The 19,911-nt window shown below is 39.9% G+C and overlaps 1 protein-coding gene across 1 annotated transcript; it reads right to left on the bottom strand.

The window, feature by feature from the left end:
* Nucleotides 1–14,496: 14,496 nt before the first annotated feature.
* On the bottom strand, nucleotides 14,497–15,348 carry LOC122738757 (dephospho-CoA kinase domain-containing protein-like). The gene is made up of 2 exons (XM_043980683.1): nucleotides 15,052–15,348; nucleotides 14,497–14,883 (listed from the first exon to the last, which is right to left on the bottom strand). The coding sequence occupies exons 1-2, from the start codon at nucleotides 15,346–15,348 to the stop codon at nucleotides 14,497–14,499; spliced, it is 684 nt and encodes a 227-aa protein (XP_043836618.1).
* Between the last annotated feature and the right edge of the window lie 4,563 nt (nucleotides 15,349–19,911).

Genomic DNA, 19,911 nt, shown 5'->3' on the forward strand with positions numbered 1-19,911 from the left:
ATGAAGAAATAGTATGGGTCAAGAATGATGTAAGAAGAAAGCCCAGGGGGCAGCTAGGTGGCACAGTAGATAAATCACTGGCCCTGGATTCAGGAGAACCTGAGTTCAAATTTGGCCTCAAACACTTGACACTTACTAGCTGTGTGACCCTGAGCAAGTCACTTAACCCTCATTGCCCCGCAAAAACAAACAAACAAAAAACCAACAAAAAACCATGTTGATGGTCCTTTAAGAAATGTTTTCAAAGACAAAAAAGTTTGCAAAAGTGGGATGAGGGATTAAAAAAGAAGAAGAAAGCCCAGAAGAATAATAACATTACAACACTACAAGCAAAGTCTTAGAAAATAGAATGGCTTAGCCACAAGAACTGTAAGATGAACTGAAAGGGGTTTTTAAGAAAAGAGAGTATAAATAAAATGTAAGCTAAGGAAAAAAGACTTGGAAGGAAAATTAATAGTGTAGACCAGAAAGTTGTAAACCTTACCCAAGAAATCATCTCCTTGAAGATTAAAGTGGACCAAACAGAAATGGATGGCTACACGAGACAACAAGAAATGTTAGAACAAAATTAAAGATTGAAAGATAAAAGAAAATGTAAGATATACAGTACTAAAAACAATGGATCTGGAAAACAGGGCAAAGAGAGAGAACCTAAGAATCATTGGACTACCTGAAAACTATAATTAAAGAAAGAACCTGGATATTGTATTTCAGTAAATCATGAGTAAAAAATTTCTCAGATCTCTAAGAACCAAAGGGCAAAGTGAAAATAGGAAGAATCTATCAGTTGCCTCAGAGGAAACCCTAAAAATGAAAACTCCTAGAAATGTCACAGTTGAAATCTAGAGCTTCCCAAAAAGAAAGAAAACATACTGGAAGTTGACAGAATGAAGGAATTCAAGTACAAAGGAACAACAGGAATCACACAAACTTTAGCAGCTATTGCTACGAATCAGAGAAGATCTCAAAATACAATATTCCAAAAGGCAAACAATAAAGGTTTATGATAAAAAGTAACTTACTCTGCATGACTGAGTATATTTGAAAGGGGGGAAAAGGGAATTTTAATGAAATAGAAATGTTTTTAAAATTCTGGATTAAGAAGACCACAGGAGTCATGAGAAACTTAAAAAGTGAATACACTTCAGCATTTGGAAGAGGTTAAATGATGATGAAGTATTTACATTTTAAGAGGTGAGAAAAGATATATTCCCCCTTCAGAACTCTAATGTCTTCAGTGGGCACAGAGGGAATTTAATAAAGAGATGGCTGATGATCTCAGAAGAAAACATGAAAAGGGAGGGGGAAGGGAATGTACAAGGAAGAAAGAAGAAAGGATAAAATCATCTCACATTATTAGGACGAGGTAGATGAAGACTATATAAACATAGAATGCCCTCACTTTCATCTGATTTTTTTTTTTTTGCAGGGCAATGAGGGTTAAGTGACTTGCCCAGGGTCACACAGCTAGTCAGTGTCAAGTATCTGAGGCCGAATTTGAACTCAGGTCCTCCTGAATCCAGGGCCACTGCTTTATCCACTGTGTCACCTGGCTTCCCCCTTTCATCCTAATTGGACAAAAAATAGCTGAACAAACGCTCACATATATAAAAAATTTTGTGTAAAATTACATTAAACTTCAGTCATAAGCAAAATAATAATAATATGGCAGGTGTTTTGTAAAGAGGAGAAGAGGAAAAGAAAGAAAAGGGAAGAGCCTTTGTTCTTCAGTTGTGTCTGGCTCTTTGTGTTCTCATTTGGGGTTTTCTTGGCAAAGATACTAGAGTGGCTTATTATTTTTTTCTCCATCTCATTTTACAGATGAGGAAACTGAGGCAAACAGGGTTAAGTGACTTGTCCAGGGTCACACAGCTAGTAAGTGTCTGAGATTCGGTTTGACCTCATGAAAATGAATCTTCCTGATTCCAAGCCCAATGGGCCACCTAGCTGCCCCCACTTTATAGAACAATAGTATTAAACACATTCTTTATCCTTTACCACCTTCTTCTTTGTAATGAGGAGAAAGGAGGAAAAGAACAAAATTCTAAGTGGACAGGATGGAATGAAATGCAAATTAGCAATCATAACTATGAAAGGAAATGAAATTAACTGATCCATAAAATGGAAGATGATAGCACAATTGATTGGAAAGAAAAATGTAACAGTATTATTTATTAAGAATTATGTGTGGGGTAGCTAGGTGGCACAGTGGATAGAGCACCGGCCCTGGAGTCAGGAGGACCTGAGTTCAAATCCGGCCTCAGACACTTGACACTTACTAGCTGTGTGACCCTGGGCAAGTCACTTAACCCCATTTGCCTCACCCCCCCCCCAAAAAAAAAGAATCATGTGTAAAACATAAACACAAGGTTTTAAAAAAGGATACTGGAGAAAAATCTATTGTGCTTCAAATGAACTTAAAAATGTTCAGGGGTAGCAATCATGATCTCAGACCAGGCAACAACAATTCTTATGAGTAAAAGAAATAAACAGAAAAACTATAGTATGTTTAAAGACACTAATATAATGAATCATTACTTAATATACATGAACCAAATGACATAACATTGAAATACTTGAAAAGTTAATTGAATTATTGGGGAAAATAGACAATAAAACTAGAATATTGGGAGACCATAATATGCCCCTTTTAGACCTAGACACATCCAATAAAAAAAGATGAACAAGAAAAAAAATCAAGGACCGGAATAGAATATTAGAAAATTTCGATCTGATATTTCTCTGGTAATTTTTGAGTGATGACAGAAAGGAGTATATATATTTCTTAGTTGTACATGACACCTTTACAAAAACTTATGTGTTAGGGCACAAAAACTTTATAAATAGATGCAGAAAATCAGAAGCATTAAGGACATCCTTTATTGACCAAAAATGTAATGAGAATTGTATTCAATTAAGGGCTTTTGAAGAGAGATTTGAAATTAATTGGAGATTAAATCTTTAATCCTAAATAATTGGGAGCTCAGAAAACAAATTATAGAAACAAGACATAATTTCATCAAATAAAATAATGAGAGATTGGAATTCAGCCAGTGGTACTTGGAGAAAATTTATATCACTAGCTTATTTCATCAACAAAAAGAGGAAAAACATATCAACAAATTGGGCATGCAACCAAAAAAAGAAGCCAAAGGATGATGAAAAATACAAAAGATTGGGTATAATCAGGATGCAGCATATTACCAAATATGTTATGTTCAAAAGATGGTGTAGAAACATCACTAAGGACATGTATGACTAGAAAAGGAGGTGATCTCATTGTATAGAACAGAGCTTAAACTTTTTCTACTTGCAACCTCTTTTTCCCCTGAGAAATTTTTACATGATCCAGGGTATGTAGGTATATAAAATAGATATGCATAACCTTTTACTGTTGCCAATTTTTTCATGACCACCACATTCAGTTACCTAACCCCATATGGGGTCTCCACCCACAGTTTAAGAAGCTTTGGTATAGAGGGATAAGAGATAGATACAGGTCACATGACCAACAAGATGGAGAGCTAGATATTTTCTCCAATCCTCATGACTTCTCAAACCTCTCCAAAAGAGAAATTATCACCAGATTTCAAGCAATTTCAGCTGTTTCCATGGTCTAGGAGGCCAAGAATCCAAACAAAGTAAAAGCTTCATGAACCCACACTTACTTAGTTAGCATCCCATCCCCCACTGCCCACCATGCTCCTAGCAGCAAGGCTGCACAAGCCAACTCAGCTCCCCACCCCCATTCCCTCCCAGTGCCATGGAGATCCAAATTCCAAATAGAGGAAATTTGCTCAGGCTGCAATAGCTATGTGGGAGCATTTTATTCCGCAGCAGAGGTCTGCCGGAGAGTGGAGAAATAGAAGGAACAGGGTAGGATATGTATTCAGCTTTATAAAAGAACTCAACTCTTCACCTGAGACTTCAAGGAGTTTCCCCTAGGGTGAGATGCAGGAACCTCTCTCTTGGTTGAGCTGAGTTATCTTGCTCCTGATGGGAGAGCTCCTTCATTCTGTATTGCCTGGTATATAGCTTCTCTGATTTCTGTTTTGCTAGGATTTGGATAAACGGGTTTATTTTCTATTGTTCATTGTGGAACTGGTATTATGTGGGGAAGGGGTCGAGCCTTGGATATAGAGCTTGGGGTTCTCTTCCCCCCCTAAATGACAAAACATTCAAAAGTTCACTTAAACTCAAAACCCTAGACTAATAACATTTAAGGGAGCAAATAGATAGAATATTATTCTAGTATTAAGGAGAGCAGAGTGGTGGCCTCCAACCCAACCTCCTGCTTTTCCTCTTGGCAGGAATGAAAGTCTCCCTTGGAGAAGGGTTGGGGGAGAAGAAGCCAGAGATGACTATTCTACTTCTCTTTGAGCCACACACAATGACAGCCCCCTTGCTACACATATGGGGCCTCACTATACATGTGGGGACACTTCTTCCCTACATTAAGTAAAGGTTGACCAAGATGAATTCCCAGGATCCTTCAAACTCTGATTCTGTGATCTGTAATTTCTGTTTTGGTCACTCTGGGAAGGAGAGGCAGGAAGAAAATCTCAACCACAGACCACAGGACATTCTGCCTTTCTCTTCTCAACTGGAAAGGTGTTCCTCATGCCAGCTGAGGTGAGGTGAAAGAAGGATCAGCAAATCTTTCTATCTGATGCATCTGTTTTTAATTCATCAGCTCAGTTTGAGAAAAGTCTGCTAATGAGAGAAGGGGGTAAGAACCAGGAATGGTTAATAAGTCAAATATAAACTACAACTTGATCATAAGTCCTGATCATGATTCCGAGATCAAAATTCATGATGCGTTAGAAAGAGATATTTTACTCCAGTCTGGAGGGGAAGAAATTAAGCCATGATTGTTTATTTGGGGTTTTCTTGGCAAAGATACTGGAGTGATTTGTCATTTCCTTCTTCAGTTCATTTTACAGATGAGGAAATTGAGGCAAACAGGATTAAGTGACACAATTAGTGTCTGAGGCCAGATTTGAATTCAGGAAGAGGAGTCTTCCTGATTCCAAGCCAAGTGCACTATGTACTGTGCTACTTAGCTGCCTGAGCAATAATTGATAATGGTTAAATATTAGTAAGAAAGGTACCAAATTATACCCATACACTTATTTTCTTTAAAAACACTCCATTCTCCAAGTTATTCCCCAATTGAGAAATGGTCAAAGGATATGAACAGGCAATTTTCTGATGAAGAAATCAAAGCTATCTATTGCCATATGAAAAAATGCTCTAAATCACTATTGATTAGAGAAATGCAAATCAAAACAACTCTGAGGTACCACCTCATACCTGGCTAATATGGCTAATTGACAAATTGGCTAATATGACAAAAAAGGAAAATAATAAATGTTGGAGAAGCTGTGGAAAAATTGGAACACTAATGCACTGTTGGTGGAGCTGTGAACTGATCCAACCATTTTGGAGAGCAATTTGGAATTATGCCCAAAGGGCTATAAAGCTGTGCATACCCTTTGACCCAGCAATACCACTATTAGTTCTTTTCCCCTAAGAGATCATAAAAAAGGGAAAAGGACCCACATGTACAAAAATATTTATAGCTGCTCTTTTTGTGGTGGCAAGGAATTGGAAATTGAGGGGTTGCCCATCAATTGAGGAATGGCTGAACAAGTTGTGGTATATGAATGTAATGGAATACTATTGTGCTGTAAAGAAATGATGAGCAGGCAGATTTCAGAGAAACCTGTAATGACTTGCATGAACTGATGATGAGTGAGATGAGCAGAACCAGGAGAACATTGTACATAGTATCATCAACATTATGTGTTGATTGACTGTGATAGACTTGAATCTTCTGAGCAATACAATGGTACAAGATAGTTCCAAAGGACTCATGATGGAAAAGGCTCTCCAAATCCAGAAAAAAAAGAACTGTGGAATATGGAAGCAGATTGAACCATACTATTTCTTTTGGTTTTGGTGCTGTTGTTTTTCTTTTTTGAGGTTTTTCCTTTTTGCTCTGATTCTTCTTTCACAGTAAGACTAATGCAGAAATATGTTTAATGTGATTGTACATATATAACCTATATTAGATTACTTGCTGTCTTGAGGGGGGAGGGAGGGGAGGGAGAAAAATTTGAAACTAAAATCTTATAAAAACAAATGTTGAAAACTATCTCTACATGTAACGGGAAAATAATAAAATACCTTTGTAATAAAAAACAACAACAAACCTCACTTCATTCTTTGGGAATTGAAAAATTGTTTAAACTTTTAAAATTTGGGGAAAAATGTTAAAAAAAAACTTTTAGAGTTGTGACCACTCATCCAGATTTACTAGATAAGTATTTGTTAAGGTTCAGTAATTTTACTCAATTTCATATTCTTGAGTGTTCTTCTTTTGGAACTTTTTTCAATTTTAATATTTTTTCAGTTACATGTAAAGATAGGTTTCTTTTTTAAAAATAATAAACATATTTATTTATAGTTTTGGGTTCCAATTTTTATCCCTCCTTCCTTCTCTCCTTTCCCCACTCCCTAAGGCAGTAAGCAATCAGATATGGGTTATACATGTACGATTATGTATGTTACTTTTTTAAAAAGTTTTATTTATACTTTTTTGTTAATACCAGTCACAACTTCCCTCAATTGCCCCTCTGCCATAGACCCCTTTCTTGTAACAAAGCAAAATTGTCAAGCAATTGACATAGTGATCATACCTGATGACATATGCAACATTGCACACTGTATTCCCCTCAACTTCTCTACTGAGATGAGGGAAATGTATTTCATCTGTCCAAAATTTGTAGTTTCTTTTAATGACTTCACATTACATTTTTTTTGGTGAGGCAATAGGGGTTAAGTGACTTGCCCAGGGTCACACAGCTAGTAAGTGTCAAGTGTCTGAGGCTGGATTTGAACTCAGATCCTCCTGACTCCAGGAACAGTGCTCTATCCACTGTGCCACTGAGCTGCCCCTAGATTAATTTTTAATGCTATTTAAGTCTAATTTATTGCTGTCATTGTGTATGTAGGATTTTATCACTGGATTAATCCACAAGCATTTGTTATATGATTACTGTTATGGACCCAGGGTACCCCAGAAGTTTTCTCCCACTGATTTCCCCATAACACTTATCAAGTATTGTGTTAAGTACTAGGAGTACAAAGAGAAGCAATAATGATCCTTGCTCTCACCCTCCATAAGTGCCACAAGGTCCTGAACCACTTGTTGGACAGGGATACCAGGGAGTGCACCTACTACCTGCTCTTCTGATCCTGCTGTAACCAGGGCTATGTGGAGCACCGCTGGCACACCATCTTCCCCAGTTGCTCCTTTGAGTGCTTGGACCTGCAGAGAGTGTGCTGGGCAGACCACCAGGGCAGCTCAATGGCCCTCTATTGCTAGAGCATATTGAGCAGAGTGACACACACACACAGACACACACACACACAGAATAGACAGAGACAGAGAAGACAAGACAGACTCATTTATTCCACATACCTAGTGAGTTACTGAATCATCATTTCTATTTTCATAATATTAGATGGGTAGCTATTTGTATATACATAATATCTATACATGTCACATATATGTGTAATATATAAAATACACATATATGTGATGCATGCTAGACATATTATATGATACATGTGTTATGTAGAATGTATATTACATATAGGAGAGAAAGAGAGGGAGGGAGGAAGGGAAGGAGGGAGGGAGAGAGAGAGAGAGAGAGAGAGAGAGAGAGAGAGAGAGAGAGAGAGAGAGAGAGAGAGAGAGAGAGAGAGAGATTGAGATTTTATCATTAGCTGGCACAAAATTCGGGGCTTAAAATAATGAAAGAGATTTTGTTGATTTCTATTTTATAGTTTCCCCAAGTCAGAGAGAACACATGACCCCAGACTAATACATAGTTCCATGGAAACTGAAGCTGCCTTTGAGGCAGAAGACTTTTAAATGACCTAGGGTGGACTTTTGGGGGCAATTGTCTCTGATGTTCTCCCTCTTTCCTACTGTTCCGTCCAAAAGTAGGTTTGACAGGAAATCCATAGCCCTGGTGTGGGGGTTGAGTCAAGGGTGTAGACTAGTGAAATAATAATCATTTGGGAGATGTGACCCACACAAGAATGGGGGTCAGAAAGAGAAAGTAATTAGTTCTTCTGGTAACCAACATTTCACCTTCTATTCCAACCACTTCTAGATATATACTTTTTTTTTCTTTTTCTTTCTTTCTTTCTTTTTTTTTTTTGATGAGGCAATTGGGGTTAAGTGACTTGCCCAGGGTCACACAGCTAGTAAGTGTTAAGTGTCTGAGGGCAGATTTGAACTCAAGTCCTCCTGACTCCAGGGCTGGTGCTCTATCCACTGTGCCACCTAGCTGCCCTAGATATATACTTCTATGACATTTTAATATCTGCAAAAATGCTCTCCTCACAGCAGCCCTATAAGGTAGGTAGTGCAAATATTATGATTTTATTTTATAGGTGGGAAAACTGAAACTCAGAAATGTTGGGTGACTTAAAATAATAGACCTTTAGATTTAAAAGGAAAACTTGGAAGACATCTAAAGCAGGGATTCTTACTCAGTTTTGTGACAGGAATCCCTTTGGCAGTCTGGTGAAGCCTATGGATCCCTTCTCAGAATAACATTTTAAAATGCATGAAATTAAAAAAAAAATAGGATTACCAAAGAAATCAATTACATTGAAACAAAGATTTAATTTTTCCCATCCAAGCCCACAGAATCCCTGAAATCTACTAATGGACCTCTTGGGGGTTTTGTGGTCTAGAGAGCCAAGCTGCTAGGGGAAATAAAAGGATCTATCTGGACATCAGTGGGCAGGCAAAAAAATGATGGGTAATTAGATCCAAGTAGATAATTGGGATAATTTAATTTCTTCTGTACTGGCTTCTGTTGCCTTCTGTTCCTATTAGGACACAGCAAGAATGTACTAATTGCCAATCAAAAGTAACTGAGTAGCTAGAATCATCCTATCAGGAGGAAAGGGAATCCTACCCCAAATAAATTAAGCTTCTGATCAGTATCTCTCAGGACCTGAGCCCCCACTGCAGTGAATACAGATTGCAAAAGGTCCGTGTGTCAGAAGTTAGCCACTACTGTTAGCTGAAAAAGCTATACAAAAGGAGAATTTCAGTAGCCTGCATTTTTATTTGCTTCTGGGTTTTTGTTTGTTTCTGTAACTTCTGAACAGCACCTATGAATGCATGAAGTTCAAGCTGGTCTTATTCTTAGGTGAGATTATTGAAAGACTTTATATATTGGAAGATACTGGGGTGGTTTGCCATTTCCTTCTCCAGCTCATTTTATACATCAGGAAACTGATTTGTCTAGTGTCACATAGCTAGTAAGTATCTGATGCCAGATTTGAACTCAGGTCCTCTTGACTCCAGGGGCAGGCACCTATCCACTGAGCCATCTAGCTGCCTAGTAATCAAACTGCCATGTAAATACTTAAAGCAGCAATTGTATTTGTCAGTTCTCCCTGTATCCTGGGATATAATATATCTGGACCTTTATTGCAGGGCACATTAACCAACAAAAGGAAAAGCCTTAAAGAGATACCAGAAAGATTGGAAGTAAAGAGACAGAAGAAACAAAAGAAAGGCTGCAAATAACACTCCACATCAGGGTAGTAGCAATAGTTCTATGAGCTGGGGTACCCCATACACCAGGGTAACGAATGCCTTTGCATTAGTGCCAAGGAAGGGATACAGACAGGTGCTTGATTGATGTACTTGTGGGGCATGAATTTTAGAAAGAGAGGGTCAGAGTCTAACTCAGCTGCATCTGATTGATTTCTTATCTCATATGTTCTCATCTCATCTCATAACCAGCTCCAGGGACTGGTTAGGGGAAGGCATAGAAATGCGTAGGGATTGGGACTGGACCTAAGATTTCCAATGGTAACTGAGCTCCCAGACGAGGGAGTTCCCTCTACCAAGGCATCTTCATACCTTATCTGCAACTTACAGTATTAAAGAGTTTTCCTAGCACTCTAGAAGTTAAGTGACTTGCTCTGGGCCAGAGTCAGAGGTAAGACTTAAAGTCAGGTCTTCATGACCTGTGTAAGGAATGGCCTGCTCATTGTCTACTGTGCCATGATGCATGAAAGTTTCCAGAAAAGTAGTGATGTTAAATAGAAAACATGGGGTGTGTCCAAAGCACAGGTGACCTGTTTCAAGGGAGTTTAGGTCTTAAAAAATTAATGTTGTTGTTTCTTTTGTTTAAGATTGTCACAGATGTTATTAATTAGATTTGGTCTTCTATGCCATTGATTAGAATCAATGTTTCTTGACCGAAAAGTGAAGAGGAGGGAGGTTGGTTTTGCCAAAGGATTTGTAACTGAGGTCATGAGTGAGTGTGAAAATAATATGATCACAAGTAGAATTTACTCCAATATTTACTTACTCCAATATTAGTAAATATTGGAGTAAATACCAGTAAAATAGTATTTTTTTGTGGGGCAATGAGGGTTAAGTGACTTGCCTAGGGTCACACAGTTAGTAAGTGTCAAATGTCTGAGGCCAGATTTGAACCCAGGTCCTCCTAAATCCAGGGCCAGTGCTTTATCCACTGCACTACCTGCCCCCAAAATAGTATTCTAATAGGAGAAATTGTTCTCAGAAGACTATAGGGGAAAACAGTGATTAATTCAAATCTTAAAAATATTTTTATAGAAGAGTAGAAGGACCTTGTAAAAATAATTTCAGAAGTCCTAAGCTGAGACTAGATGAACAAGAATAACAAAGAGAGGGTTGCTTTTGTTTTGATACATATTTTTAAAAGCTGTCAGAAGCTCTAGGAGGACCAAGGAAGGGATAGGGGTGCTTCTCAGGGGAGGATTGGATAATGAGGATGGTGAGAAGGCCGAACTAGTCAACTTTTGTTTGGCTTTTGTTTTCTCTTCCAAGAAGAATGATTTTTGGACTGCTGTAAGGAGACATCTAAAATAATCATGGGGAGTTGACACTGAAGATATGTGAAGAAATGGTTCAACTGCCTTTCTACTGCTTTGAACAAGTTTCCAAGCTCAAATGAATTATATCCAAGGGTACTGAAAGAAATGGCTTTGCCTACTGGCAACTTTTGAAAGACTGGAGACAAGGAGAGATGACACAAGACTCCTTCAGGAGAGCAAATGCCTTGATTTTAAAATGTTATCCATAGTTAAGGACCTCGTGCCCTCTGCCACGACTCTGGGGCCTGGGTTCAATCTGTTTTTGGGAGCCTGATTCCAGAGGTTTGTAACTGAGGTCATGAATGAGTGTGAAAATAATATGATCCCTCTAGATATAGAATCAATTTAAACCCAGAAATTCTAGAAAAATACAAAATTTAAGTTTGCTCTAGTGTGTTTTTTTGAATGCACCTCAGTCCCAATTACATGGTCAATCAAAAAGGCTCTTCTTTACTAAGTGATTAGTTTATCAGAACCAGTTGCTAAATTCCTGCTCATGTTCCAAAGTCCATATGGGGATTTCATCAACACAGCACTCTGCAAATGATCATAAGGACTGGGCTCATTGACCAGTCCTAGTTACATCTTTTCGGTTTATGCCCTCTTCCCTCCCCTCTCCTACTCGCCCAAGTTTTATTCCAAGTAAATATCCAAAATAAGGCTTAAGCTCATGTCCACATTTCTCCAAATATAGGTAGCAGAGTCTCCAACTGAGTCACTCAGTGTACAGTATGGACAATGGGCATGAGATAGCCTTTGTTTTGCCCACCACAGAAAATGCACAAGATGTGAAGGACTCATAGGAGCTCATGACTAAAAGAAAAAATAAAAAGCACTCCAATAGTCCATCACATCCCACCTCTACCAGAAGGCAAAGACACTCTGGGGACTGCCTAACAAACACTCCTCATCCACTTTTCACTTGCACTGTAACTCACAACAATACCATGGAGGATTGGCAAGATCCGGACCTGCTGGATCTCCATGTTGTGTCTCCAGTCTCCCTTCTTCAGAGACCATTTTGGCAGGCCTCTTCATTCTCTAAGGAGCACACTGTTTAAGGAGTCTTTGTATTCCACAAGACTGGGAAAAACCATTTCCAGGAATGGAATATTCCATCAATAAATACTCAGAAAATAAGACTGATAAGAAGAAGAAGGTGGTTAAGAACAATAGGTGCAATCACTTCACTCTGAGGTTTACCATGTGCTTCTCCTGCAAGTCACCATTTTCCACTCAGGGTTAAGAGAGGGAGAAATCTCTTCTATATTCTCTTATTTGATCTAATCTAGAAATCCAAGGGAGAGAAAGTAGGCAAAAGCATTTGTTTCATAGCTTGTTTTCGTAGACCACAGGAAAAAGATGACTCCTGAGAAGAGTCTGTCCTTACTTTAAATCACCAATTTGGAGGCAGCCCCAGTCCCTGGGAACCTATCAGAGGGTTCACTCAATGAACACCAGGGAACTTGTATACTTCCATGAGAGATGCCCTGCCAACAAAAATCTGTAATCTCATCAAATTGATTATGGTACTATTTATCAAATTAGTCTGGGGCTCCCTGGATCAATACCTCCTAAAGAAAAATAGGAAAGACCTTTTATTTCTGCCAAAATTCTAGAATATTGTGTCAAATGTATGATTTCTGAGCATTTAGAAAAAGAAAAAAGTGAATACAATGGGTCCACATGGCTTCATCAAAAACAAGACATGTTAGACTAGCCCCATTTCCTTTTTTGACAGGTAACTAGATTTTAGATCACAATAATGTTCTATTCACAGATTATAGTATCATAGATTTAGAGCTGAAAGGGATCATAGAGACTATGTATTCCCTCATTCTCCATAGGAGAACTTGAAACTAAAAAAAAAAAGATTAAGTGACTTACTTGGGGTTACACAGCCAGTATGTGTCAATTTTGAGCCCAAGTCTTCCTGACTCTGAGGTCAGTTCTCTATCCACTTTGTCCTGTTTATATTTCAAAAAATGTTTGGTCAAGTATTTCACACTATGATCTTGTGAACTTTGAAAGATAGGATGATTTCAAGTTCCCATTGACCCTGGTAGCAGTATCCACCAAGCCAGTAGCTATATGCCCAGAACATCAGTGACTTATGGCAACATCTGCATTGGGAGCTAAGAGACAAACTAGAGACATGGAAGAAAGGAGGCTCAGGATTCCGTTAGGTTACCCATCCTCAGAGTCTGGCAGAGAACTGAGGGAAACAATAAGGTCTCCATGAAAGGAGAAAAAGGCTTCCAGAAATCAGAAACTGTGAGTTTACCCTTTAGTTATACTTACTCTCTAATTTTGAGCCCACTTGCCCCAGGAACCTTGTGTGTGCAAGGAGAGACCTCATTTTGATGGATATGTCTATAAAAACTATCTTTACAATACCACCTCAATAAATACCCTTTCCTATAGAGATGGCTAGATGGCATCATGGGTAGAGTGTTAGGCTTGGAGGCAGGAAGACCAGAGTTCAAATCCAGCCTCAGGTACTTATTAACTGTATGATTTTGGGCAAGTCACTCAACCTCTGTCTCAGTTTTTTGGCAACTATAAAATTGGACTAATGAAAGTACTTACCTCCCAGGATTTTTGTGAGTATCAAAATGAGATAATATTTGTAAAACGCTTATCACAATGTCTGAAATAGAGTAAGTGCTATATAAATGGCAGTTATTGTTATTTAAAAAAACCTAATTGACATACACTGGCTGTTTGAAATGGGAAACACGCCAGTGGGGGCTCATAAGCAATAGTTTAGAAACCCTAGTGATCCACAGAGTTACCTATAAAACCCTAAGGGAGTTGTATCAACCACTGTCAGGGTCCCTAGCCTGTCAATTTTATTGAGAGCTAGGGGAATGAGCCTGGGTGATAGGAGCGGGGGGTGGTCCTGCTATGTCAAGACAATAACAACACCTAGCTTTCAGAGTTGTAACAATCAGATGAGATAATATTTGTAAAGCAGGTAGCACAGTGGCTGGGTCATAGTAGTACTATATAAAAATGTATTCCTTTCTTCCTAGCACTATCCAAAAGCATTGTAAAGGAGTTTTGAACTGGGTATTTATTTAGGTACATATTGAATTAATTACCCTTTGAGTTTCCTTCAAACCCTGAAATTCTGTGATTTTGTAGTCCTACCTACTTATTTTACTGATATAGAATCTAAGACCCAGAGAATGCGAGAGCTGGGACTCTAACCCATGTTCTTCAAAACTAGTGCCTTTTCTACTATATTCTTTTTTTTAAAATTGGTTCCTAACACAGGAGTGGGCAGTGCCGTCTCCAAGGTCATAATTTTTTTTTTTTGTGACAATAGTGCCAACCTTTTCTCCAAGCTCTTAGCCCAGCAGGCTTGCCTAACAGAAGGGGATGGAAACGGCTCCATCTGTGGGAGGGAAGGACAGAATAGAACATTGCCTTCTCCTGAGCAGTGTTCAAAACCCAGTTGCCCAGCCTCAGCCTCATGAAGCTGAGCTGTCTGCCCTGGGGGTAGGTGTTTAAGGGCTAGGGGCACTATTAAAACAGGAGGTGCTGAGAGAATAGGTATATGAGGCCAACAAAAGTAGTGAACAGCCGAAGCCTCAATGGTAAAAAGTCCAGGGAATCCTCTAGCTGGGAATGCAGGTGGAGGGTCTGTGGGCGGGTGACCTCCCACTCCCCTGAGTTGTCCAGGATGTGCCAAGCCAGTTGGCGTTTCTCTTCAAAGGGCAGTCGGGCTGCAATCCGTTCCTCAGCCTCCTCTCGACTCAGCCCATTCCGCTGCATCAGACGTGACAGCTGGGTTTGGGGGTCACAATATACCACCACTGTATGCTTCAAGAATCGTAACATTGCTTTGGTTTCAAACAGCAAGGTGATGTCCCAAATCACATATCGGTACCTTTGAACCAAGTACTTCATGATCTGCTTCAGCATCTCCTTTTTTTTTTTTTTTTTTTGGTGGGGCAATGGGGGCTAAGTGACTTGCCCAAGGTCACACAGCTAATAAGTGTCAAGTGTCTGAGGCTGGATTTGAACTCAGGTCCTCCTGAATCCAGGGCTGGTGCTTTATCCACTGTGCCACCTAGCTGCCCCCTGCTTCAGCATCTCCTTATGAATTTCTGGATGGGTGATGGCATTCAGCAGTTTGAGCTTCTCAGAATAGTGGAAGATGATGCTTCCCAGTGCTTGGTGGTTGATCTCACCATTCTCTAGCAGGATCTCATGTCCAAAGGCTTGCACGATATGATGGTAGGCAGGGTAACCTGGCTTTACTACCTCGTGGGCAATGGCGTCCACTTCAATCACAGCACATCCCAGGTCCCTGAACACCTGAACTACTGAGCTCTTTCCTGATGCAATGCCCCCTGACAGTCCCACCAAGAACATCCTGCCTCAGCAAGCCTGGGTCAGCTCAGCCAGTCCAACAGGAGAGGGGCCAGGGAATCTCAGACTTTGAGCTTAGTTCCAGATGACACTGGCCCTTCAGCTGATTCAGAAGCTCTGGAGGTCTCCTTCTCTGGTGAGGCCTTCCTCGGACTGAATCTGTGTCAGGGTGACTGTGGGGTTGGGCTCCACTCCTTTCTCAGCATAGCAGCTCCCTCCTTCTGACCTTCCAAGCCGTTCTTGGTTAGAAGATGATTTCAGCACATTCTTCTATGGGTTTTGCTGCTCCAGGCATTGTCCTATGGCATTGTTTGGATTTTTTTTGGAGTGATCCTGTCATGAGTTCAAGAGCTCACTGCCTTTCCTCCGTCATCTTGGCTCCCTTTTCTACTATATTCAATGCAACACAGATACAAAATCCATAATCTCAGTCTATCAATTGGCAGAGATTATCTGTTCTGAACAGGGCTCCTTTCTATACTACAGCATGCTTGATAAATGGTCAATCAGCTTTTTCAATAAGATCTCTAGCAAATGGGAACCCTTTACCTTTCTTATAATTTTTTTTTTTAAATTCAATTTTATTATATTCTCAGTTCCAAATTCTCTCCTTCTTAATTCCTTTCCTTCCCACCATTGAGAAAATAAGAAAAACACAATGCACTACAAATATGCCTAGTCAAACAAAACAAATTCCCACATTGGTTGTGTTCATAATACATAATGAAACAAAAATAAGCCTCCATCTGTATTCTGAGTCCATCACCTCTCTATCTTGCAGCATGTATCATGTTTCATTATGAGTCTTCTGGAATTGAACTCACTACCTTCTGGGACAGTTCAATCTACTTTTCGGTAGCTCTGATTGTCAGAAAGTTTTTCCATGTATGAATCCAAAAGCTGCAACTTTTATCCACTGCTCCTAGTTCTGTTTTCTGAGGCCAAGTAGACACTCCCAATATGTAAGTGTGAATGCTAGAATTTGAAATTCAGTCTCTCAACTCCTAACTATAAATCTAGCACTTTAAAAAAATTATGCTTCTCCCTAGAATGTGGATTGAAGGAGGAAGGACTTTCATAGATAAATTCTTAGATTTTAGGCAGCTAGGTAGGACAGTGGGTGTGGAGTCAGGAAGATCTGAGTTCAAATCTGACCTCAGACACAAACCATGTGACTCTGGGCAAGTCACTTAACATTTATCTCTGCTTTAGTTTCTGCATCTATTAAGTGGAGATATTAATAGCACTTATTTCCTTGGGTAGTTGTGAAGATCAAATGAGAAAATATGTCCCATGCAAACCTTAAAACACTCCATAAAAGCAATTATTCTGAAGGATTAAAGTAAACATTCCATAAGTGGTAATAATAATGATTATAATAGTAAAATATTTTAGATATTTGGGGCTAGGACAGTAGAGGACAAAAGGCTCAGGGGAGCCAGACTCTTAATTGATCAAACCCAATAGAATAATTGAACTTCATGCTTCTTAATTTCATTAAAGGAAAATATGTTTCATTGAAATAAAAATCAAGAGATTCACTGCCCAGTTGCCAATATATTCCCAATCAGACCAACAAGGCAGTTCTCCAGCATTGCTAAACCTTGAAAATAGCATTCCCCTGCCTCCTTCTCACTGGGCCAACATGATTTCCACTGGGTGAGTGATGAGGATGTTGATTTGACTTCTTTTATTGCTGCTAAGAATTTAAGTGGGGGGGGGCAGGAAACCAACTGTGTGGTCACTCTGTAGATCCAAATAGACATGGGAGACCAGTGGAAGTTGTCAGAGTGTTCAGACTTGGACTGCCTTTGTCCCCATGGACATCATAATCACCATCCTGATCAAAACAGTAGAACTTGGGATGCAGGGAGAATATTTATTCCTTTTAATAGTGTGATTTATATTGTGTCACAGTTGGCCATTAATTTGAAAAAAAAATCCCTTGTCTTTGGATAACATTTTTTTCTTTTTCAAAGTACTTTGATACTCAGTGTTTGATTTTGATGCTTGGTGGGGGAAAGAGGCATCAGGAATATTTTATGCAAAAGGCAGTAGTGTTTGAATTGATTCTTTTTTTTTTTTTTTTTAGTGAGGCAATTGGGGTTAAGTGACTTGCCCAGGGTCACACAGCTAGTAAGTGTTAAGTGTCTGAGGATGGATTTGAACTCAGGTACTCCTGACTCCAGGGCTGGTGCTCTATCCACTGCGCCACCTAGCTGCCCCTTGAATTGATTCTTGAAGGAAATAAAGGATTCTCTGAGGTGGCAGTGAGCAGGAAGAGGATATTACCCCCACTGGAAAGATAAGGGAGGCAAAAAGATTCAATCCAACAAGGTGGTTGGAGTAGATGATGCTAAGGCCAACTCCTTCTATGACATCCAGTGTTCTGTGAGTCAGAGGTCCCTTCTAGGTCTGACAGTTTCCTCTTATAAGATGCTTTCCATCTCTACACGTTCTATTTTAAAGTCTCCTCCAGTGTGTAATTCTATCTATTGGATCATGGATCTCAGAGGCCATTTAGTCCAGGTGAGGAAACCGAGTCCTGGGAGGTTGAGTGTTCTAAGGTCACACTCATACAAGCATTGAAGACAGGATTCGAACCTGGGGCTTAGCTCATAGATCTAGAGTTGGAAGAGAGGGAGAGCCCCCCTAGAAGCCATTGAGTCAAATGCCCTATTTTTATAGATGAAGAAACTGAAGCCGTCAAGTGTAAAGCTGTAAAGCCTCACTATCCAGGTGGTGAGACAGTTGGGATTTGAACTCAGGTTTTCTGACTCCTAACCCAGTGCTCTTTTTATGCTGCCTTTACTCAGTGAGTCAGTGGAGGGAATCTGGGAGGGGAGGGGGGGGGAGTGGGGATATAGGAGGAGAGAGAGAGAGAGAGAGAGAGAGAGAGAGAGAGAGAGAGAGAGAGAGAGAGAGAGAGAGAGAGAGAGAGATTGATTTACACTCAGGTGCTGCTCACTGGCCTAATGAGTCATTAGAATGGCTGAGTAGAAGGTGAAGAAATTGAAGGAAGGGAGAACTGAGGGGGTTGAGAATGTTGCTCATAAATATGTTCTCAGGGAGCCAGACTGAGTCATTAGTACTCAATTCATATTTGCCCTAGGAATCCCAAATCTTGAAATTCCCCCACCCGCAGCTGTATCTCCAGCTCTGTCCAAAGGACATGATACATCCTGTTTCCTGAGTGACTCACCAAGTCCTAGCCCTAGAGGTTTGAGGGGGACCTGTGAGACATCCTTTCGGTACAGACCTTAGCCGTGCGGGTAGATGACTCCAAGTATAAAGTACTAAGCCAATTGGTGACCCTACAGTCCTATGAAAAAAAGGTCAAAGCACAGGGAGTTTGCATCAATTCCCCGATTTTTCATGGGGAGAACAAGGAAAGAAAATCAAGAGAGAAATTACCCTGCGTCCAAGCACACTCAAAAGTTGAAGGGGGAAAAGGTGCTTTGCCAAGAAATTATCATTTCTTTTCGGAGCTTGAAGAACTTGAGGCTTTGCACACGGAGGCATGAAAACCATTCGTCAGCCCCTCTCTCCGTCCTCGCATCTCCTCCATTGCCCAAGTCTCTGGCCTCTTATTTCAACCTGCTGCCAAATATTGGGAAACACGCCTCAGTTTCAGATTGATCTCCATTGCCTTTGGTCGCCAAATGGATTCTTTCAGCACCTTTCCCCGAGTTCTCTTCAAGGATCTAGGAGCCAGTGGGCAAACTAGAGCCAAATCCCTTGTAGGATTCAAAACCGCTATTCTGCAGTCTTGCGGAAAATCGGGTATTATTAAACAACTCGAGTTTCCGGGACACTCATTTTCTCAGATTTTTGCTGTCTGCGCTTCCTCGCTCCCAACCTTGCTGGGTTGTGAAATGATTGGGTTTCCTAAGCTCTTGGGCTCTACCGGCCCAAAAAAATCTGCCTCTCACTGAACTTCTTGGTCTATTCTCTGTGGTTTCTCATCTTCTGTTTCCATTAGGAATTTTGCTAAGGAAAAAGACATTTAGATCCTATTGTATTGAACAGCTGGGGGTCTTAGCAATGGGTCTGGGGTTGTCTTAAAAATGACACTCATTTGAGGGAAGGGGACTAGTACAAGCTTCCTTCTGTTCAAATGTTGATAGAAGTTGGTCTATGGAGTGGGAAGAGCACTGGATTTGGAATCAGAGTGACTGGGTTCAGATCCTGTCTCTGCTACTTACTACCTGTGTGACCTTGGATAAGAGCCTTAGTTTCCCCATTTGTCAAATGAGGAGAGTTACAGTACATGTAAGACTCTTTATAGCTCTAGTTTCCTGATCTATTAAATGAAGGATTTATACTAAAGGATAGCTGGTAATCCTTTCCAGCTCTGAATCCAATGGTCCTATGAGTGGGAGTCTCTTCTTAGATTCATTTACTGTATATCTTGCATCAGTTCTTTCACTTGGCAGACATCCTAATTCAGGCCCTTATTATCTAAAAAGTCAGTGTGGTGTATTGGAAATGGTAGTGGTAGATTTGAAGTCCAAGGATTGTGGTCCAAATCATGGCTTTGACATTTAACTAAGTCACTTTTATTTG

Source organism: Dromiciops gliroides, chromosome 2 (genome assembly GCF_019393635.1).
Source record: "Dromiciops gliroides isolate mDroGli1 chromosome 2, mDroGli1.pri, whole genome shotgun sequence".
Lineage (NCBI taxonomy): Eukaryota > Metazoa > Chordata > Mammalia > Microbiotheria > Microbiotheriidae > Dromiciops > Dromiciops gliroides.

What these genes read in the sequence shown, in the direction of transcription:
- LOC122738757 (XM_043980683.1), bottom strand. Translation starts at nt 15,348, where the DNA reads ATGTTCTTGGTGGGACTGTCAGGGGGCATTGCATCAGGAAAGAGCTCA. An exon ending in AGGAGATGCTGAAGCAGGGG is followed by an intron (nt 14,884 to 15,051) that starts GCAGCTAGGTGG and finishes ATGCTGAAGCAG; the next exon opens with ATCATGAAGTACTTGGTTCA.